This window comes from Triturus cristatus, chromosome 7 (assembly GCF_964204655.1).
Source record: "Triturus cristatus chromosome 7, aTriCri1.1, whole genome shotgun sequence".
NCBI lineage: Eukaryota > Metazoa > Chordata > Amphibia > Caudata > Salamandridae > Triturus > Triturus cristatus.
The window spans coordinates 310,349,986-310,373,016 of NC_140590.1; the positions used below are offsets into that span (position 1 = coordinate 310,349,986).

General features: G+C 48.3%; 1 protein-coding gene and 1 long non-coding RNA gene across 2 annotated transcripts in view; one reads left to right on the top strand and one right to left on the bottom strand.

The window, feature by feature from the left end:
* The window catches only part of LOC146809534 (transmembrane channel-like protein 7), a 344,379-nt gene extending 339,278 nt beyond the window's left edge, over positions 1–5,101 (top strand). Inside the window, exon 16 of the mRNA XM_085616363.1 lies at positions 4,335–5,101. Coding sequence (XP_085472489.1) covers positions 4,335–4,430 — 96 coding nt within the window. The 3' untranslated portion in view covers positions 4,431–5,101. The remainder of the gene's footprint in view (positions 1–4,334) is intronic.
* LOC146809535 (uncharacterized) overlaps positions 1–23,031 on the bottom strand; it is a 314,763-nt gene that overhangs the window by 217,630 nt on the left and 74,102 nt on the right. The window lies entirely within an intron of this gene.

The window sequence follows — 23,031 nt, forward strand, 5'->3', positions numbered from 1 at the left end:
AATCAGAGTGCCTTTTGGACTCCTGGTACCTAAGACCAAAATTTCACAGGTGACCTTCGCTTCCCATACACCTCTTTCATATAGAAAAGTCCCTAACAGTAACACACAACGATGTTACCAAATCGAACCCAGACAATGCGTCGTGCAACTTCAATCATTACACGTTTTCCCTGTGTACCTACAGGGCAACAATAATTCCGTCTTTCCCGAGAGCAGCGCTTACCTCTGCCCTACTGCGGAATCATTACAAACATCCGACTTCCTACATCCCAGAAGTCTTCAAAACAACATAAAATGCGATGCGACTCAGCATAGAATGTTAGTACATAAATCAATAATCAATAAATCTGTCCTATGAAATTACCAATTCAATCAATAAAAAAAATAAAAACATCAAGTCAAAATGAGCAAACTTTCATCCACAGTCAAAACCCTTACTATTTTTCAACACCTTAAAAACATACCTGCAAGCATATTAACAGTATTTCATAACCCTATTAATACTCACACCACTCCAGCAATCTCCTTCTTGTATCACCTTTCCAGTACTGCTTTGCCAGTCTTCAGGTTCTGAGCACAGGAATCAGGAATCAGGACTTTATCTAACTTAACAATTATTTTCTAACACTAGGCATTAAACTAACTATGCTCCTTTTGGTGATGGCACTAACCATAACTCTGCTACCAAAAACGGATCCAGCGGTAATTACCTGGTAATTTCCCTATTCAAAACCTCATTACCTATGGTTTACCGCTGTAAAGGGTGAAAATGATGGACCTTTTGATGACCTTGTTTCACCAAACAGGAGACTTTACATAAATATGAAAATTAAATGCAAACAATATTAGAGGCAACAATGAGAGTGGTGAGTTATTTTAAAGGGTTTTATTTTAAGTCAAAGTTAAGGTTCTATGACTCTTTATTCATTAGTCAAATATCAATCAGGTTACAGAATTGAAAAATAGGAAAAATAGCATTAATAAAGAACATATTACAGTCTGCATATAAGCATCACATATAGGAAGGGAAATGTGGCACAAATTGTCAGTCAAACTCTTAAAGAGTTTCTAAGAAAAAGAGTAAGTCTTACAAGGTTAATCAATAATTAATAATGGCAGAAATCCCATAAAGAGAAATAAATGCAGTTTAGCACCTAAAACCTAAATCTGTTCTGATCCTCTCAGCTCTTTCTCTCTGCCTCTGCTTCGCTCTACTAGTCTGTGTCTCTGTCTCAAGCTGCACAATAGCCCCCACAGAATGCAGCCCCTCCCCGTCTCTGTGTCCAGCACAGAAACTGGGCCTGGCCCTCAGAAAAAATGGAAAAAAAAGAAGAAGCAAAAGCACTCCTCCCACTTGTAAGCCATATTTCAAGTAAAAGTTCACGTGCTCAGTCCTCATAGCTGGTCCAATCAGAACTTCAAGACACATCATCTTCCCATGGGCTGACTGGATACGTCATTAATCAGGCTTGTTCCTGTTCAAATTTCAGTCTTGTGATTTATGAAAAAAAGTGTGTTTTTCTCTCCACGTTTAAACAGGCTACAAAAATATGCAACATAGTGAAGGTCGAAGGAAACTGGAGGCAGGATTTTTTAACAGAGCCCTTTCATTGAAAGTTGCTAGCAAAGAGGAGCACATTCCAATCTAATGTTTCAAGGCAAAACTGCAGTTAGCTGAGTCCACTAAAGCAAACTAAAATCACGTTTTTTTCTACACTCTGAAATACAATTCAGCACATTTCTATTCTTGCAAAAATACATTGATGCCATTTTAAAAGTACAAATGCATTTTCTAAATTAATGTGCATTCTATAGTGAGATTACATATGGATAAATCACATATAAACATGGCTGTTCAACTAATTGAGCATGTTTTCACATGAAAGCACCTCCAAACTGAAGCATTCTGATCAGGCCTATGTTTTCATCTTGCTTGTGCCACAATCTGTGTGCCATTTTTGAACTCATGCCTGCAACCTTTTGTCATATAATAATGCATACATTTTATAGGTGAAATCTAAGCTCCATCATTAGTTTTAAGGGAGTAGGTTTTCGTATTAGTTCTTTGGGACTGGGGCATTTGTGATCGTTTTTAAGGGGTGGGAGGGGTTTGTGTTAGTTTTTAGGGGGTGGGAGGGGTTTGTTTTAGTTTTAAGGGGGTGGGAGGGGTTAGTGTTAGTTTTTAGGAGGTTGGGGTGTTCATGTAAGTTTTTAGGGGATGTGGGTGGTACGGGGTCGTTTTTAGGCAGTGGGAGGGGATCGTTTTAGATTTTAGGGGGTGGGTTTTCCACACATTCCTTTACCACGAAGATTTGTGGTAAAAGAATGTGTGGTAAAAACATTTGTGGTTGAGATGCGGTAGTACTACAGACCACGTGGTTTAGGGATTTGTTGTTGAGGAACTCGTTGTTCCAACATACAACCCAACTACACACGTGTTCATTCTCATTGTTACTAGTAGCCTCTTTGCAATAGCTGTATCACTTTAATACACATGTTCATTCGCATTGTTACTGATAGCCTCTTTGCAATAGCTGTAGAACATTACTACACGCGTGCTGCAGAGAGAATTTCAGTAGCATATTGACTCCTAAATTGGTGTTCAGCTAAAATTGCTGCTTGTGGTCTCATACGCATCTGTTGAGTGAACCAGAATTGTTTCACACTGACTGCCCTTTGCATTGTGCAGGTGGGAACATCTGTTCTACTTCACAGCACTTCAAATGCTCAAAAAATGTTTATTTCAGCCCTGATGGGGGTCATTGATTTATTCAGCATGGGATACATATTTTGACTCCTCATGAGTGGAGCAGCACGTGCTTTGGTTAAAAAACTGGCCCATGTTTGTCACAAAAATATTTGGACTGGCTTTTGTAAATGCCTCTCTTTTCGCTGAGAAAGACCTACAAAACTGGTATTACATTTTACACTCAGTACGAAATGTGCACTGTGATTTGAGCTACGTTGTGGCTTTGCACCAGATGTTATTGATTGTTATTCAGATTAATATGTTTCATTACTATCTGGGCTGTATAAAATAACTGCAATTGGTAGCAATTGTGCCCATTAAGAAACAGATCTTGCACTTTTATGTTTCCCCATTTAATCCTCAATAATTTGTGTATATCAACATGTAGAGGGACTGTTGTTTCATTATTGCTATAATTACCGGCTTTCCATCAGTATATAGAGTCGATCTGTTTATACTGATAATGTTCTGGAAAATTGACATGCATATTCGGTTGGCACACATACCCAACAGGAAAACCACACCACATGCTTGCTGTATTACCATGCTGCAGCAGAGAATGAGCTGCTCTGTGCTGTAAGACACTCTGGGGCATATGTACAAGCCCCTATCACCATGGGAATGTCACTTTTTCGATGTTCCAGTGGCATTAGGGGGCTTCGCCTAATTTACAAGGCACCATTAAGCCACTTAACTATGCTTAGAAAGGGGTGAGCATTGGGTGTTGTGGTGGGCATTCCACCGCAACACCCATTGATTTTGACGCTGCCCCCTATTTACAAGGGTGGCGTAAATAGGAGGCAGCGCCAACATTGAAGACCAGGGAACGCCTGGTCTTAACTTGGCAAAACGGGGAGAAATGCTTTATTTCTTCTTGTTTTTGCTTTTCCATGTGTGCTGCCTTGTGCAGCACACATGGAAAAAGCAAAACACCTTGGATTGTTTATGTGTAGGAAGGTGTCCCTTCCTGCACATAAACAATCTTTACAAATATGATGTTTTGCAACTTCCATGTGCTTTAAGCAGCATACATAGAAGTGACAAAACGGCATTTAAAGATTGTTTATGTGCAGGAAGGGACACCTTCCTACACATAAACAATCTTCCCCCGCACAAAGCTCCTTGTGTTTGCTTTATTCGCGTAAGTTGGCAGTGTATGCCCAGACCTGGGTCCCTTGCTCACTTTGCCTCTGGATTCAAGGTAGCCTTGCTGATGAGGGGTGTTACCCCGAAACTGCTCCCTGGGTGTTTCTTTTCGGTTCAGGGAAGACCTGGCTTGGCAGTTAGGGCAGGACTGTTCCCATGAAGAACAGGGGCAAGACTGATTTGCATATGGCTGGGTCTTAACTGGGGTGGTGAAGTGAGGTAAAGAATGATGATGGATTCAACCCAGATTTGTGGATGTGGGTGAGTGTCTGAAAAGTTTCAGCTCTGTTGTTTTTTTGAAGTAGGTCGAAGGACACCACTGCATGGGTAATGCTATTTGTACCAAACACTGTATAAAAGGTTGATATGTGAATGTGGGCACTAAAGAGACATTATTCTCTTTTCTTTACTAATATGGATTGTTGTCTCCTTTTTCCAGGAGGAGAAGGGAAAACACCTTCTAGCTAAGAGAATTAGGGAACTCAGAAGTGCCAATGAAGGAAGTGCGGCAGGGGGAGGAGCTGACAAGCAGTGATGCAGGGGACACTGTGGACCTCAGGGCGGACACCAGACCTCATCATTTACTTCCGGTCTGTGGTGTAAGATGTTTGAGGAGACCTGTATTCACAACATGCTGCAGGGCTGCATGTGGTTTGCATTTATTTTTGAGTTAGGTTTATAGTTGATTTTGAAATGAAGAGCAAGATACACATCAAATGCCAGGTTGCTGGCTCAATGGACTAATGCATCCACTCCAGGGACCTGTGCTTGACCTCATGGTCAAAGGGTTAAAACCTGGGAGGCCCACTTAGGCTTTCACCCTTTTGAGGTCTCTAAAATGAGTACCATTAAGTTGAGTAACAATGATGAATTTGTTATTTCGGCGCCAAGAGAACCAACACGTGGGTGAACATGCACTTTAGAAGTTCAGGTTATGTTATTCGTTAATTACTCCAGTGACATATTAATAACATTAGTTACAATTACAATTCTTGGAAGCAATTATTAACGTCAAACCGTTGTGCCCTTTGGTTCATCAGCAATCCATTTTTAAATTAATTGTTCATCTTATGTTTACTGTTTGGTCACTAAAATGTTATGTGTGTTGACAAATCAGTGACTGTCTGAACATTCAGTCTTTGTTAAATAGTATTGAAGGCAAAATAAAATTAAAATAAATATATATTTGTATAAGAAATCACAAAAGGTTGAATGTGTTTCCTGCTTTGTGTTAATGCTACTACATGAAGATGTTCTGAAGGCAAGCACTAGAGTTCGAAGCAGGGTAGTACTGACTTATAGGGCAAACTGGCAGTGTCAGATGGACAAGTCATACACATCAGTGTGCGGGCACGTTTTGTTGTTATGTGTGGGCCAGTGGTGTGGTAGGTTGCTTTTTTGGCAGGGTATGGGCTGGTGATGTGGCAGAGGTAGTAGTCACTGGATGTCAGAATATCAGATGCAGAAATATCATCTGACAAATGATGTGTACTAAATATAGGGGCTTATGTACAAGAGGATTGCGCCTCCGGAACGTCACCTTTTTGGCTTCTAAGTGTGCTGTAGAATGCAGCACACTTAGAAGTAGCAAATTGCCATTATTGATTGTTTATGTGCAGGAAGGAGTATCTTCATGCACATAAACAATCATCTCTGCAAGGCAGGTACTCTTGCACTATGGCACAAGTGTGTCTGTGTTGCGCTAGGCAGCTATTTTTAGCACAAGGACAAGGGAAAACACATTGGTGTTCTTGTAAATTTGGCGCATCCCTGCATTTTTTAAATGGCACAGCGCAGCGCTGCAAAATTTGCTGCAGAGCCGCGCCATTTCATTTTACATATGCCATAGAGTTTAGAAAAATATTGTCTCATTGGGTGTGAAGCTTCTAGTATTTTTTCAAATGTAGCAAATTTTTCGCAGACCACATTTTGGACATTTATCTACGTCAGATGATAGTCTAACAACCATATTCTGCTACCAAACCCTAGCAAGCAGAACTGCGCAGGTGATGATAGGTTGCACTAGACAAATAAACTGTGGTGAATGGGTGTTTTAAATGGTATAGACGGAACTGCATCATGCCACAACGGTTGTGCTGGGGACACAACTTGAAGATCAGTAACTAAAAAAAGACATTTCCTGCCCAAAAGTGCAATGAAACAAACAACAAGCAATGATAAATGCATTAGGTTTTGCCTATGTGATTAACGATAAGCTAATTTTTGTTCTAAGCTGTAGCTTGGTGAATGGTTGTGCAATATTAGTTATTGAAAGTCTGTTCAAGTGTTTTGACTTGCTGCAGGCACGCACAAGGCTCCCTCGAGTCCCTGGGAGAGGTTGGCTCCACACATCCATTACACGCTGTGCATCATCACCCCCTTCTGATTGACACACGCCACCTGGTCCGCACAGACAAAAGAATCGAGGAGTGTGCATACCTTTTGTTCTTGCAGTGTCAGCTGGCAGTAGGACTAGCTGACACAGTGTCCCATCAGTAATCCGTTTGAGGGGAGCTCTCTCTGCAGGTGTTTCCGTAAGCACTTTCCTCTCTTCAATCCTTTGTCATCACTCCTCATGTGCTTTGTGTTATCAGTGTTGCGGGCACCGGCCAGGCCATGTAAAGTGGGGGCTGCAGCCGATCTGAAGGCGCTTTCTGCAGCGCTCACAGGGAAGTGGGGAAGTGCTTCTTTGCAAAAGATGAAATAAGCACAGAACTAAAGCAGCCGTGTCCTCCACAGAAGCTGCCCGCAGCAGCTGTGTGGTCCATGAATCAAAAAGTGCAGCAGAAGTATGATTGTCTGGTGATGACATGTAGAATGTGTTATCGCAAGCCACCAGTCATTGCTTGGAAGCTTCTGTAGTGCTGTATGTGAACCCGGTGGAAGAGATGTGCGCTGGCTTAATGCCTCAGGTCTGTGATATAATGTATGTGTCTGCCTCTTCTGAAAGCAGTACCCACAGAATTATGTCTAATACTAAGGAGAAATTTCTTAACACCAATAAAAATGCATTTTTATTGGTATGAATCTTGTCGTGCACAGAGTAAAACGTAGCTCAGTTGCACATTCTCTTTTTCCAAACACACCATCAAGATGTGTTTCCCCAGCTTGCTATTGCGACATAGGTGTTTACCCAACATATTACAGTATGACAAGGTAACTGGTTCTGTCCAAATATTTTGTATTGAGTTTATGATAAGCATAGACCAAACTAAAAAGAGCACTGATAAAATAACATTCAGCTTATAATATTACGTTTGATGAACAATACATCTGTACGTTAAGAATTGCAGTGTGATAGAAAATAAAAATTTAAAAACACAAGGGAAGGGGAGCAATATGTATTGGTAATAAGTATTACGTAACAGAGCCATATAATAAAGTCTAACAAACTGAACTTGATACATAATATAAAGCAATTCAAAGTATAATTCTATATAGTTATCAATTGGATTCCAAAACGAATGCTCAGTGGATGAATTATGAACAACACCCAACATATTGAAATCAGCTCCCTTTCTGGTTAAAATTATCCATGACCACCATGCATGTATTAATAATAATGAGACGTATTTCTAATTAGTAGTGATGGATTTTGACAGGTTTATCAAGGGGGGAACATGGCGGCCAGCTAGGTAGCCGGTCGCGAGTAATGCTCCACTAACCTCATCGATATGGACTCCTGTTGAAGCTGACGCTGAGGGGTTGTTGCTGCCGTTTCTCTTTCAGCCCGTTTCTGCCTTTTCGTGCTGGTTATGGTCTGGGTCTCCCCGGCTCGTTTCACGCCCTCCGTGTCCTCTGTGTGTGGGACTTTAATGGAGCTGGTTGAGGCATTTGGATCGCAACCACTGACTTCTCCCCTGCTCCGGGTGCAGCCATTGTGCAGCGGGGCGGAGAGGAGAGGAGCGCATTGTGTACACTTCCCGCTCAGTCGAGCCCAGGCTTTGCACACTGGGTGTACTCTCGGTGTGGTGAAGTGAGCTGCTAGCTGACGGGGAGGCTACAAGGCACGAAGTGAAGCCGTTATTATGGTAAAGGGGAGAGCCGGTTCAATCTCGGGAGGCATTCAGGTATTCAGGCCGCTAAGTAGCCTGAACTTTTCTGGCGGCTTCCGTCTCTGTGCATCTGGTTGTGCAGTGGTCCCATTTGCACGCTCCTTAGGCTGCTGGAGCACTATGTGAGTCCCGCCAAGCCATGACTCGTTCTTTGGAGCTGACCCCTTGTCTTTGGGTCGGTTCAGGCAGAGCCAGTTCACGCTGCCGGGCCCCGGGGGAAGCAGAGTCGCAGACTAGTCTTCCCCCGGGGTCATTCGCGCAGGGGAGGACCAGGTAGGGTCAAGGGGTGGAGTTAGGGGGTGGGTATAAGAGCGCAGGGGAGGAAGGCGACTTCCTCTTCCTGCGCTCGGCACCATCGGGAGGGTTTAGCAAAGGAGGGGTAGAGTGCTGGGACGTAGGGTAGGGTTAGGGCCTGGTCCGGTGCTCGTCGTGTCCGGCGTTTGGGAGTGGAGTTGGGTCGGTGCGGACGGGAATTGCGGAGCGGGCGGCACACGGAGGAAGCGGCGAGATGGAGATCGCGGAGGAGGTGAGGCGGGCTTTGCTGGTCTTGGGGCGGGCCGGGCGGGAGGATCTCCTACGGCCCGGTGTGCTAGGGGAGGCGTGGGTGGGCTTTGAGCGGGCCCCGCAGGCGGCGTCGGCAGGGGTGGCGGCGGCAGTAATGGCATGTCAGGAGGAGCCGCTGCCGCCGCCACCACCGGCTCAACAAACAAATGATGGACGGAATGCTGACAATGCAGACATTCTCCCCCAGTCAAGAGATCTGGGTTAAATCCATCGTTCTTTTGCCCACTACGCCACCCCAGTTTAGACATGGCCATATGCAAATCAGTCTTGACCCTGTGCCTCATGGGAACAGTCCAGCCCGAACTGCCAAGCCATGTCTTCCCTGGACCGGAATCAAGCATCCTAGGACCGGTTTCTGGCTATCAGCCGTCATCAGCCAGGATAGCTTAACTCCAGTGGCGTAGTGAGCACGGGTCCCACGTCTGGGAATACCCATCCCACTTAGGGCGAAAAGCGTTACAACAAACAAATGATGGACGGAATGCTGACAATGCAGACATTCTCCCCCAGTCAAGAGATCTGGGTTAAATCCATCGTTCTTTTGCCACCACCGGCTCAGTCAGGTCTGCGCGGGAGGGGGCGGGGCACTCAGCGCTCGTGGCAGGCGCGCGGAGGCCGGCGTAGGAGCCTGCCTCCGCGTTTGAATTTCCTCCCGCTGGAGTTTCATGCCCTCGGGGCTGAAGGGGGCGTGTCTGCTGCTCCGGCCGCGGTGGAGCTGCTATCGGGGGCGTTTTTGGCAGGCGGTCAGGCTGGTGTGGTGGAAGGGGCGGCGGCCATGGGGGCTATGGGCCCGGGGATGCTCTGCTGGTTGCTGGGGAGGGCGGGGAGGCGGAGGCGGTGGCGGTTTTGGGAGGGGGAGGTGTGGTGGCTCCCGGGGGCATAGAGTGCGCGGTGGTTGGCGCGGGGGGGTCAGGGGGTGTTGCGGGGGCGGCGGATGATGGGCCTCTTGATCTGTCACGGGGGTCTCGGGCATCTACCCCCTGTTTGGCAGGGTCTGGTGCGGTGGGCCGGGGAGGGGGGGCTGTCTTGGGACCGTCCGGAGGTGTTTTGGCGCAGGTTGTGCCCACACAGTCTGGTTTTGGGCCGCCTGGAGGGGGGTTTCTGGGTTTCCGCCCCCCCTCCTCTCCCGGGTTGGGGCGCTGGGACGTGGGAGGACAGGCTCCGGGAGCAGCGTATTTTGGCGCAAATGGCCACAGCGCGGCGGGTGGACCAGAGCGTGGGGAGGGTGGGGGCGGTGTGGGAAAGGGACGTCGAGGGGCCCCCGTCGCCCACGTCCGAAGAAGAGAGGTGGGCGGAGCAAGAGGAGTTGCTGAGAGCGGAGAGGGTTAGGTCGCGGGTGGGGGGGGAGTGTCAGGGGGTCTCAGGCGCAGACAGGGATGGCCGGGACGGCTTTGAGGCCCGATGGTGCCGGGGCCCACTCAGGTTCGAGCGGCCTGCGGGGTAGGGGGGGATCCAAGCCGGCGGCTTTCGGCAGAGTCCGGGGGAGTACGGTGGGGCGCAAGACGGCCCCATGTCGCCGTCACGAAGCAGTAGGGCGGTCTGCGGCGGCCATCCCTCCGGCGCGGGAGCGGGCTACGGAGGTGTCTGGCACTGTGAGTGGCAAGGGTGTGAAGAGAGCTTTGAGAGAGGTGTTGTGGATGCCGGAAGGTGTGGAGGCAGAGGTGGAGTTGGATTATGGTGAGGAGAGTGAGAAGCTTGAGGACGGGGAGGTGAGGGATGACTGTGACTTGACGGGCGCGGGCAAGGACAACAGAGAGGTTGGTGTGTTACAGGTGCCCCAGAGACCGGCGGACAAAGAGACGGCAGTGACACGACGGGCGGCCCCTTCCGGAGGACAGCCCAGCGAGCGACATACGACATTGACAGGTGAGCAGGCTTGGTGGTCTGTGTGGGATGGTGGCCCAAAGGGTGGGAGGAAGAAGGCTTGTAGGTCGATTGGGGTGGGAGAGGGTTCAGTGAGGGAAGTTGGGGAGGCTCCGAAGGGCGGGCTCGCGAAAAGGGACACACCGGTCGAGACCAAGGCGGTGACTTCGGCGGGGGTGCAGACGGAGAAGGATGACGGGCCTGGGGACAAGGGGGACAAGTCAGGGGTTAAGCTCCCCAAAAAGCTGCCCTACATGGGTTTGGCTATGCCCTTGGGGTCGCATCTGTCCGAGAAGATTAGGGGTAAGATCTGGAAACACGAATACGTGGACGTGTTTAAATTGTTGCATAGGGAGGTGCAGGTCAAGGAGGGCTCAAAGGAGGAGGAGTGGGAGCTGACTAGGCAGCCGAGGATACCCGTGACAATGGAGAATTGGACCTCGGCATTTCTTATTTATGCAAGCATATATTGTGAGAAACATCCCGACAGGGCGATCGCATTATTGAAGTATATGGACATAATTAGGAAGGCTCAAATGCAGTTTGGGGGTTTCACCTGGCTGAGTTATGATGAGGAGTTCAGGGCGCGGGTTAGCGCGAACCCCGAGAAGCATTGGGGTGAGGTGGACCAGGAATTATGGATGCAATGGATGGCGTCAACATCGACGCACACAGCTAGTGGTTTGCCAGTAACGTACCGGTCTTTTCAGTCGCGTCCCGCTCACAGTGGGGCGGGAGGGAACGCAACAAGTACAGGGGGCGCAGGACAGGCCAGCAAGCCCGGCACTTACAATACTGGGGCCTGTTGGAGCTACAATCGGGGATATTGTTCCAGGTATCCGTGCAAGTCCAAGCACGGGTGTTCTAAGTGCGGGGGGAAGCACCCCCTTACGCAATGTCTTACGCTCACCACTCCTTCCGAACAATGGAGGAATTCCAAGGGTAGGGGACAAGCTGGACAGAAGGGCTCCTACACTGGTTAAGGTGGAGGCGATGGCCCCGTGGCTCTCCCTTTACCCGGACAGGGAGGCCGCCTTGAAGATTCAGTGGGGCTTTACGGAAGGTTTTCGGGTCGGTTATCAAGGTCCCAGATCACGGAGATGGGCCGACAATCTCAGATCAGCGAAGGAATTGCCGGGGGTGGTGGCGGCCAAACTCTTGAAGGAAGTGGAAGAAGGGAGGATTGCGGGCCCCTTTTATGCCTGGCCGATGGAGGATTTGATTATTTCTCCGTTGGGGGTGGTGCCGAAAAAGGAGGAGGGTGAGTTTCATATGATTCATCACCTTTCATGGCCAGAGGGACAGTCTGTGAATGAGTTCATCGCGGAGGAGGATTCACGGGTGCTTTATGCGTCAGTGGATGATGCGATCCGCCTCGTGCGGGTGTGTGGGCCGGGGGCGGAATTGGCGAAATGTGATGTGAAGTCGGCTTTCCGCCTGCTGCCTATACACCCTGCGGATTTTGCGCTCCTCGGAATGCAGTTTGGGGGAGCCATCTTCATGGACAAAGTCCTGCCCATGGGGTGTGCGATTTCATGCACACTGTTCGAAATGTTTAGCACTTTCCTGCAGTGGGCGTTCACGCAGCTGAGTGGGCATCGGGATGTCACGCACTATCTGGACGATTTCCTGTTCCTCGGGAGGGCGCGTTCGGGGGACTGTGGCAGGGCTCTGACGGGTTTCCAGGAGTTGGCGAGGCAATTTGGGGTCCCTTTAGCACCTGAAAAGACGAGTGGGCCGTGTTGCGTGTTGACATTCTTGGGCATTGAGCTGGATTCCATTCAGTGGACAGCGAGGCTCCCGGCCGCAAAGGTGGCGGAAATTCAGGAGTGTCTCCAATGGGCGATTGGTGAGAGGAGGATCGCGTTGAGGGCTGTGCAGCAGCTGTTGGGGTTCCAGAACTTCGCGTGCAGGGTGGTCAGGGCGGGACGGACGTTCTGCAGGCGGCTCGGCATGGCCATGTCGGGGGCAGTGCTTCCACACCACAGGGTCAGGATCTCCATGGGAGTGAGGGCGGATCTGCGGACATGGCTGTTGTTCTTGATGGATTTCAATGGGGTGTCCTTGGACTTTGCAGAGGACAGAACGGTTTGGCAAATCCAAATTTACTCTGATGCGGCTGGGGCGGCTGGTTTTGGCATTTTCTGGGATGGGAGGTGGTGCGCAGAGACCTGGCCTGATCACTGGATGAAGCCGGGGAGGAGCATTGCGTTTTTGGAATTCTTTCCTTTGTTGGTGGCTCTTGAAGTGTGGGGTCCCGAGTTTCAGAACAGGGCGGTGTTGTTCCATGTGGACAACATGACGGTGGTCGAGTTGGTCAACCGACAGAGGGCAAGGGACCTGAGGGTGTTGCGTTTGTTGAGAAGTTTCATGCCGAAGTGTTTGCGTCTGAATGTGATTTTTTGAGCCAAGCATGTTCCGGGGGCGAATAATGACATTGCGGATGCTTTGTCTCGTTCGCAGTGGCAGCGATTCTGGCGATTGGCACCTGGAGCGGATCAGTGCAAGACGGGGCTGCCGGATGGCATTTGGGCCCTGGGGGAGTGAGGGTGGTAGGCCTAGTGGAGAATTCTGTTGCTGCTACCACCAGGCGGACCTACAGACTGGCGTGGGCGGAGTTTGGAGCTTTTATGGGCTGGAGCAGGGATGCTGCCTCTGGGGAACAGGCGACAGTGGAGCGAGGAGTGTTACAGTTTGTATTGCACTGCATGGACAAGGGGTTGTCGGCTGCAACCATTTCAGGGAAGTTGGCAGGAGTGTCATTATATTGTTGTTTGTTTTTTGGTTTTGACCCTACAAAGAGTGGAATTGTGAGATGGGTGCTACGGGGTTGGAGCAGGGAGAGAGCGGGGGGGACTGTCCCAAGGGAGGCCATAACGTTTGAGGTGTTGGTCCGGTTGGTTGCGGCGTTACCGCTATGTTGTTATGAGGAGTTTGAGGTTCGTATCTTTTGCTTGTGTATGATTTGGATGTTTTTTGGGGCGTTTCGGGTGTCGGAATTGTTGGGCACGCGTGCGGGGGAGGGGCGGAGGTATGAGGAGATCAGATTGGATGCGGAGCGACTGGGCATTTGGCTGGGGCGGTCCAAGACAGATCAGTTGGGTCGGGGCAAGTGGGTGTGGTTGAATGAGAATGGTGATGGAAGTGTATGCCCGTTGGCGGAATGGAGGTCATTTGTACTGGCTACACAGGTAGGGCAGGGGGAGATTTTCTGTCACAGGTCAGGGGCACGGGTGATGGCAGGGCAATTGTTGGCAGTGCTGCGCATGGCGTTGGTGCGTTTGGGTTTGGAGCCGGCGGGGTTTGTAACTCACTCGTTTCGGATTGGGGCAGCAACGGCGGCGGCCCGGTTGGGGTGGTCCTGGGATAGGATTCGGCAGATCAGGAGATGGAGGTCGCGGTGCTGTGAGCGGTATGTGAGGAAGTGATAGGGCTGGTTGCGGAGAGATGGAGACTGGGGGGATGGGGGTGGCTTCTTTTCTGTGTGTATCTAACATCTGTTTCTCCCTTAGGTTGCGTGGGAGGACCTGGGGCCAAGACGGTCACATGGATTGTGCGGCATTCCTTTGTGCACTGGGCGTCGAAATATGCGGAGCAACAGGTGTACGGCCGTAACCTGGGACTCAAAGGACAACATCACGAGGTGCACTGGTGGGGAAAAGGGGGAATGCAATGGGGGGCACTACTGCCCTGGCTCGCGAAGATGGTCCCACAGAAGGGTTGCCCGGATCTGTTGATCGTCCATTTGGGGGAGAAGGATTTGGTTCGGCTGTCGGGTTTGGCGCTCTTACAGCTGATGCAAAGAGACTTGGAGGTACTGAAGCACAGGCTGGCAGGGACTTGCATTGCCTGGACTGAATTTGTTCCGAGGAGAATCTGGAGAGGCGCTGTTAAGCATGGGGCAATTGAAAAGGCGAGACGGAAACTTAACAGAGCAATGCGCGTTTTTTGTGGGGAACAGGACATTAAGGTGATCAGTCACCCGGGACTGCGACTGGAGGGACCTCTACTTTTTAGGGATGACGGGGTGCATCTTTCCAGAATGGGGAATGCATACTACATGATGGAAATGAGGGATGTGGTCAGAAAGCTCTGGAATGAGGCAATCTGGTGTCGCAGGGATGTGTCTGCGTGGTCCCGGCCTAGGGGGTGGGGCAGGTATCCGCCCTAAAGAGGGCTACCTGGTTGGCGGTACTTTGGAGGGGTGGGGGGAGTCATTAGCGGGCACACCCATCCCTCGGGGGGGAAGAGTGAACGGGGTGGGGGTAATGGAGGCATGAGTGAAATGGCCGATGAGAGCGGGGAGGATGCAAGGAGGTTTGTGGAATGGTGAGGAACGGAAGGGGCATGGAGTGGTGTAAAAGGGGAGTGTGGAGTGGGTGAAAGGAGTGAAGGAGTATAGAGTGTTGTGGGGAAGTTGTTATTCAGGGAATGTTTGGTTATTGTTTATTGTTGTGCAGCCTGGTCCTAATAAATGGCCTTTTACGCTTAAGACACGGTGTGGTCTGTTTATTGCGCGATGCCGGGCCCCAGGGGAAGCAGAGTCGCAGACTAGTCTTCCCCCGGGGTCATTCGCGCAGGGAAGGACCAGGTAGGGTCAAGGGGTGGAGTTAGGGGGTGGGTATAAGAGCGCAGGGGAGGAAGGCGACTTCCTCTTCCTGTGCTCGGCACCATCGGGAGGGTTTAGCGAAGGCGACCCACCCACCGTGCAGTTTGGTTGGGGATTAGGGTTGGCTAAAGCGTGCCAGTTTAGGACAGGCTGCGAGGGCTGGCGGTACTTTGGAGGGGTGGGGGGAGTCATTAGCGGGCACACCCATCCCTCGGGGGGGAAGAGTGAACGAGGTGGGGGTAATGGAGGCATAAGTGAAATGGCCGATGAGAGCGGGGAGGATGCAAGGAGGTTTGTGGAATGGTGAGGAACGGAAGGGGCATGGAGTGGTGTAAAAGGGGAGTGTGGAGTGGGTGAAAGGAGTGAAGGAGTATAGAGTGTTGTGGGGAAGTTGTTATTCAGGGAATGTTTGGTTATTGTTTATTGTTGTGCAGCCTGGTCCTAATAAATGGCCTTTTACGCTTAAGACATGGTGTGGTCTGTTTATTGCGCGATGCGTACGCTGCTCCCCGGTGAGAGTCCAGGGTGCTGGCAGCTCTTTAGCAGAACTGTCTATTTCGCCTTTGGGAGTTCTAGAGGGTTGTTCATTAAAAATCTGCCCTGCTAAGATTTTAAATCAGGTTAAGGGAGATAATATAAGGCATGAGACGGTCTCCAGGTCTATGAAGGTAGAATTGCAGCATTTTCGGGATAAAAAGCAGATTGCTAAGAGTGATCGCCTAACTCAATATAAAACGCCATCTTTTCTTCGTTCCAGTATCATCCCTGACAGTGAATTAATACCAGGAAAAAGATATAAATAAAGATCTAGTACCTCCCCCTCCTCGGGATAGTAAGCCCACTCAACTCTCGGGGCTCTCATAGGTAAAGAACAAACATAGAAAGCTGCCAGCTAAGTCAGGGAAAGCCACCCCTCTAAAGGTGAGAAAGAAAAGAACTCCCCCAGTACCAGCAAGGGTAACCCTCTCACTTAGATCTTTTTCAAACTTATTTCGCAGGGTGCCATGGAAACAACGCAAGGAGTTCCTGTGTCAGGGGATCCTTTGACATTAAATCCTGCCACCCCTACATTAAATAGATTTTCAGCCTTAAGCGATCTAGATTCGGGGCCAGAGGGAGGACGACAGAAGGAAGGGGACCTGACAGGAAATGTATCTCTAGAGGCGGCCCCCATCGTTGCTCTAGGCTCGGACCCAATACAAGGGATGTTGACCCAGTTGAGCCAGTTGTCTTTGGAGATTAAGGAACGCTTTTCAACCTCAGAAATAAATCAAAAGAAGATTCAAGACACATGCACTAGTCTTGAGGAACATTTGTCAGTGCTAGCACATCGTATGGAGGGATTGGAGAATAAAGTGGGGGAGCTGAGGCTAGACGTGAAGGACAACATGTAGCAAGTGGCCAGGTTAAAGGAAAGGGAAAGGGATCTGCCGGACAGACTAGAGAGACTTGAAAACAACTCTAGAAGAAACAATATCAGGATCCTGACCTGAAAGAAGGATTTGAAGGACAAAATATTAAAACCTTTGTTATAGAGATTCTGACAAAAGCTTTCCCACATGTTGCTTCTGCGTCTGTGTGGGAAACGAAGATTCAACTGGTACTTCGATACCCATTTAAACTGAACCCCGGGCAGAAAAAGCCAAGGAAAATACTGGTATACATTCAATCATTTCTTCTTAAGGGACAATTACTTGGGGCAGCTCTTAAGCATAAGGGCATTCAGGTACAAGACTCAACTCTTAGAATAAGGTCAGACATCTCTCGTGTAATGGAGGACAGACGGTGGGAGCTGGCAAAGCGGATGGATAGTCTGAAGGAACTAGGCGCTCAGGTTCAGTTAAGATGCCCTGCCTTTTTGAAAGTGATGTGGCCAACAAGATGTACAATTTTCGATCCCCCGAGGAAGTGGACAGTTTTTTGGTACGTAATAATGACGGGGGGTAGAACTGATCCTGGGGGAGGTGCTAGTCTTGAAATCTTATGTTGGAATGTGAATGTCTTGAGAGTTGAAAGAAGACAGCGCCTGGTCTTCCAATATCTGAAAGATAGTTCGGCCAGGATTCTTATGCTTCAAGAGACCCACCTGTTGAGTTCAGAATGCAAGGCACTGTTTGACAGACAAAGATGGGTCGATAAGATTGTAGCCTAAGATCAACAATGCTGTTCGAAGGGGGTGGTCATAATCTTTAAAATAAATTCAGGGGTAGAGCTAATCAAGACGAAGGTGGACGAGAGAGGACGTTGGGTAATAGCAGAGGTGAGGAGCCAGGGTGCTACCTACATGCTGGCTAATTACTATGGCCCTGATGAAGATGATATCACCCCTCTAAATAATCCTTGTCTTTCCTTGGCAGATTTTGAAGCCCCTTTGATACTTGGTGGAGACTTCAATGTCCTTCTAAAAATAAACTAGATAGATCCTCCCATAGAACTCAGATTGTGATACCACGGGTTGAAGCCCATCCTTCTACCATATTACAAAATCTTAACCCTTGTGATGTCTGGTGGGAGAAAAAGGGAGATGCCAGGGAATATTCCTTTTACAGTAAGAAAAACGGTCACTACTCGAGGATTTACTACTTTTAATAGAACTTCTGGAACTAGGAAAAGTAAGGGGAATAAAATATCTACCTATCCATCTCTCTGATCATGGGGCAATAGCCCTGAACATAGAATTTCCCTCAGAGCTTACCGGGAGGAGATGAACTCTGAATAGGAGACTTCTTCTACAACCATCTATCCCAGATATGATAAGGAGGGAAATAGCTATCGTTTTCCAGCAAAATCTCTGTATACAGTATGGGATGCCTTTAAGGCTTGGCTGAGAGGGATCTTAAAGGGTGCCACTGTGGGTTGGGCTAGATCTGAAAAAAGGGAGTTGGTGGACTTGGAGGAGCAGATAGTAGCAGCTGAGGCGGCCTTAAAGGCTGGGAGGGCTTCTGGCGCTGAGAAAGATAGCTTACTAGGAAAGGTTGAAGATCTCCAGCTGAAGTTTAGACTTAAAACGGAAGAGATCTTGCTTCAGAAGTGGGAAGTAAGCAAAATGAGGGACTTCGACCAGGGAGAGAATTGTGGCAAACTCCTTGCCATGAAGAGTAGAGTAGATAGATTGTGTAATTATATCAGCAAGATCAAAAAAGGTAGCCAAGTTGTGGAAGACAAAGGGGATATCGAGCAGGCTTTCATCAAATTCTTTCAAGATTTGTATCGGGAGGATTTATTGGTTGAGGAAGACGTCATATACCACTGGCTTGCTGGGAAACAGCTTCCAAAGTTGAATTTGGATAGCCAAAGAATTCCTACCCAAGATATAACAGGGAATAAAATACTTGCTGTCATCAGTAAAGCTAAGAAAGGGAATGCTGCAGGACCGGGCGTAATTCCAATTGAGATTTAAACTCTACTAACCGATGAAATTATTCCGATCTGGGTGAAACTATTTCACGAAATTCTAAGGGGTGTCTCTCCTTTACCCGACACGTGGAGTGAGGCTGTCATCTCGCTGATTTTGAAGCCCGGGAAGGATCCGACCCAGTACCATTCTTACCGGCCAATATCATTATTGAATTGTTATTATAAGACCTTTGCAGGGATACTGAATGCCTGGCTTTGTAAGATCGTGGGGCCGATAATTTATGAAGATCACAAGGGCTTCCTCCCGGGTAGGCAGATGTTGCATTTTGTCTATACCTTAATTGGCTCGATCGATCTCGCAACAGCACAGAGTGTCCCTCTCTCAATTATTACCATTGACGCAGCAAAAGCCTTTGACCGAGTCAACTGGCACTACCTGAATAGGGCTTTGAAGGCATTGGAGATATTTTTAGGGAGGCCCTTAAGAAAATATATAAAGCCCCCTCGGGCCCAGATTCTGGTCAATGGTAGCCTCTCCGCGGTGGTCACAATAGAGCATGGTACAAGGCAAGGGTGCACGTTGTCCCCTGTCCTGTTTGATGTGTATATTGAGCCTTTGGCCCAGAGTTCAAGGCAGAATGAAAAGGTCACCCCTTTTGTTGCAAATGCATTCACGAGAAAGTCAACACTGTATGCAGACAACCCGATTTTGTTGTCATTCAACTTTAACACCACTTTATCTGAACTGCTTATTGAAGTTCAGGCTTTTGGTTATCTGTCTGGCTACGAGGTGAACACCGTACTCACGTGCCTTCTATCTGTGTGCCCTGTGTTTGTATGGATGTAGGGCTGTGTTTTATGTATAACTGTGTGTGTACACAAAGAATGCAGGGGAGGGGCGCCATGTCTCCTGCTTAAGGTTGCACAAAGGCGGCGGTGGCGAGGTGTGTGCGCACGCGTTAGGCAGCCGGGGATGCGGGGAGGGGGGTCGGCAGCGGCGGAGTGTGTGCGCGCGCGTGTGTCTGTGCGTGTGCTTCTGCGCAAGCGCGTCTCAGAAGTGCGTCCACAGACCCCGATGGCTGCGCGTGCCCTGGTCTGTCTCCCTTGGGAGCAAACACGGCGACAATAAGTCTCGTTGGCGGCAGCGCTTCATGCTGCAACGCCAGCGAGACCTAAAAAAGAAGGTCTATTTCTCAACTATAGCCAGGGCCACAGGAATTATGCGGCAGGGGAGGGTCAAATTATGTGGTAGGGTTGCACAAATTATGCTGCAAGAAAAGGCAAATTATGCAGCACATTGTCATAGTATTACCTAATTTTTTTCATTTTTAAGATTAACACGCCTTAGTTGTATCTCATTATTACGAGTTTAACACCAAGTATAGCAATAAGCTACAGAAAGGTGGCAGTCAACCTTTGCAAAGGGCCTTCCACTGCACAGCAACACATGTCTGCATTTTTCCAACTTTTGAACCGTTGGAACTAGAAACAAAATTGTATTTGCTAAAAATATACAAATTATGTGGCAAATGAATGATGTGCAAAATGCGTCCATTATGCAAAAATTGCTGCAGCTGCATAATTCTAGTGGCCCGACTATAGGTGAGCCAAAGCAAGAAGGGGAATGGACTTGTAGTGCTTTCAGTATCAATCTGAACTAGGTTCCTAATTCTTGTCACAAAACGTGACCAGTGTTGGTGATGCCTCTATGATGGTGCGACCGTTCATGTCTTCAGAATCACATAGATGTAAAGGTTACCACGACAAGCGTCAGCAGATTAAAAAAATTATTTAAAAAGAAAAAAAAAGTCTGCCGCTGTTGTAATCGTCATCCCATTTTCCATGCGTCTGCGAGTTTTTACAAAAAGCCTATCATGTACACAGATGGGTAAGCCGATCATATAGTCACTGCAATCAGGGCTGCTCCTATTCTATTGCTTGTGAAATGGGGTTACAACCGAGTTACATATGCATTACTTGGGGGGGGGGGACTACGTTGGTGTAACGGAATATGCAACAAACCCGACAATTAACCACGTATACCAAACAAACAGGAATACAAAAATAAAAATAAAAGAAGAAGAAACAAAAGGAATTGTTTTATGGGAACACTGAATATTATGTTCGTTTTCTGCTCCTAACCTTCACGAATACACTTGGTACTGCAGACCACTCGCACAGGAGATAAGAAATGCAGTCAGGTTGAGTCTAGTAAAAATCCTTAAAAGGAAACATCACACGAGCATCGTGCATCAGATTATCAGAATATATTAGCATCTGGAAACTGGTAGCTTTATTTCGCAATAACTGCGTGCTGTTACTTGTTCTGCATATAAATACTATTCATCTCCATCAAGGTCACCATCTCTCAACTGGTCCAGAGAACTGGTGCTCATTCTTTCCGCATGGTTTTCATGGAGTCCGCAACGCCAGATACAGAGAGCAATAAAGATTATGATGTGAAATGGTAACCCATAACCACTAGTGTATCATCTGTTCACTTCAAAATGACTCCGTGATTAATGACTGGTGGAGGGAGCAGGGCTATGAAGGATGGCTAAGTTGGGTTAATGTTAAGACGGAATTCCGGTCTAAAGTTTCTTCTTTTCAGTACTTAAATTCAACAAAGACAATAACAAGGATTAAAAACTAAAGATGACTATGGGTAACTTAGTGTATTGCAGTACCTTGACCCGAAACTGAGAAAACAGCAGAGCACCCACAGAATCTTTTTCATTGCGGACCGACTGTGTCCCGATTAAAGTCGACAAGGATGTATCCGGTAGTATTTTCAACACCAACCACACGACAAACACGCTGTCATTTTAGAGGGCTTTTTCCTTAAATTTTCTGACCTTTAGGATCTCGCGAGTCATGGAGTCACTGCGGAGGGAGATGGTCCTCCCGTCCTCGAGTGCGGGTACAATGCCTTGCAAGAAGAGGGTTTTCTCCAGGGTGATCTTTCCTAAGATGATAGACTTTTAATGAGAGCATCTAACTCAACAGTTAAATTACATCATGGGTTGGCCTATTAATGTACTCCCGTGGGGGGTGGGGGGTGAAGATTCAGCCTTCCGCCTGCTTCACTATTTGAGATGAACGCCACTCAGTATCTGAACCCTGTTCCCCGATTTCGCGTCTACCACTCGGTGACATACTCTCTTTGTCCTCTCCATCCCTGGGTTAAGGCCCCTCTAAGGCGTAGCGCGTGCGTAAACAAATGGTTTACCTTGGCCCATACCTATTCATAAGGCTCTCTGTCCCGAGTGGCCGCCACTTGATACCATCGCCGGCAGTTTACAGGCCTGATCTTTCACAACAATCTTATTTTTTTGTTTAGGAAGCATCGCTACTCTTCCCTGCGGCACTGTATTTAACAAGTTGGTGTGCAGCTTTGCTAATAAGCAATTAAACTGCACTTTAAAATGCACAACATTATCGACAACATGACTTAATCCATTCTCCGGCGAGTCCTCAACACACATCAGCTGCCGGGCTGGTCGACACCCCTCTGCAGTGCAGTAGTGACCCTGGCATCCTTTACTGCAGAACCGACGCGCCGTTCACTACTCGAATCAAGGCCCCGCAGCCCTTCGAGAATAAACCCGGTAGACCTAACAATATGACCAATTTATCTACAGAGGTTACGAACGCAGCAGGTGAACGAGTGCAAGTAAACGACATTATTTAAGTCAAAACGTCTCTTGTGACGAAAATATAGACTGATAAAAGGGTGCACGGCATTCAAAACACCCCTTTCAGGACTTAAGGTGGTGGCTCAGTCCCACACAATGCCTGTGACGCCGGACGCGCGCGCGTACTGCGATCTGTATTCCCTCCGTAGCCATCGTTGACGAACTCGGTCATTGACTGGGTGTGGCTGCGCCTTTGGGAATGTTGCACTCGCAACACTATTGCTAGAATGTCTAATACTTAAGCAGAGAATTCAAAAAAGAAACAAGCGCCCCACAATGCTAAATAATAGCACATCTCCGGAAAGGACCTATAATTAACTCAGCAGGTCTTCCGGAGAGGAGCACTCCAATAGAATGAACGCGCAAAAGCTAGTCACGTGAAGCACGTTCACAGACCACAATCTGCTCGTGGGAAGCGCGTTCACAGACCCCGATGGTTGACCGTGCCCTGGTCTGTCTCCCTTGGGAGCAAACACGGCAACAATAAGTCTCGTTGGCGGCAGCGCTTCGCGCTGCAATGCCAGCGAGACCTAAAAAAGGGGGTTTGGGGTGTCTCCCCCCAAAAATTAAAAATAAAGAGTGGGAAAAAAAGGGGGCTTGTGGGGTCTCCCCCCCAAAAAAGAGAAACTCACCTGACGTGGCAATCGGCATCGTTTGAGAGGAAACGGAAAGAAACTTCCGCTTTCTCTTTACGACGTACAACGTCATCATGGAAGATGGAGAGGGGACGAGGTGAAGAGGTAAGGGGAATTTTAGTTAACAAAAAAAATAAAAGGATTGAGGGTTAAGGGCAGGGGTAAATATAAGAAGGATTGGGGGCTGGGGGTCACGTAAGGGTACAGGGGAGGGGTATAACCTTTACCAAGAGAATGCTATTACCATGCATAAATTTACAACGAAAATCGTTGTAAAGGAATATTCGTGGTAAAGGTTATGGTTTGAAAAAGCATTCCGAGGTAACGCATGCGTGGAAAAGGCATGCGTTGCAAAGAA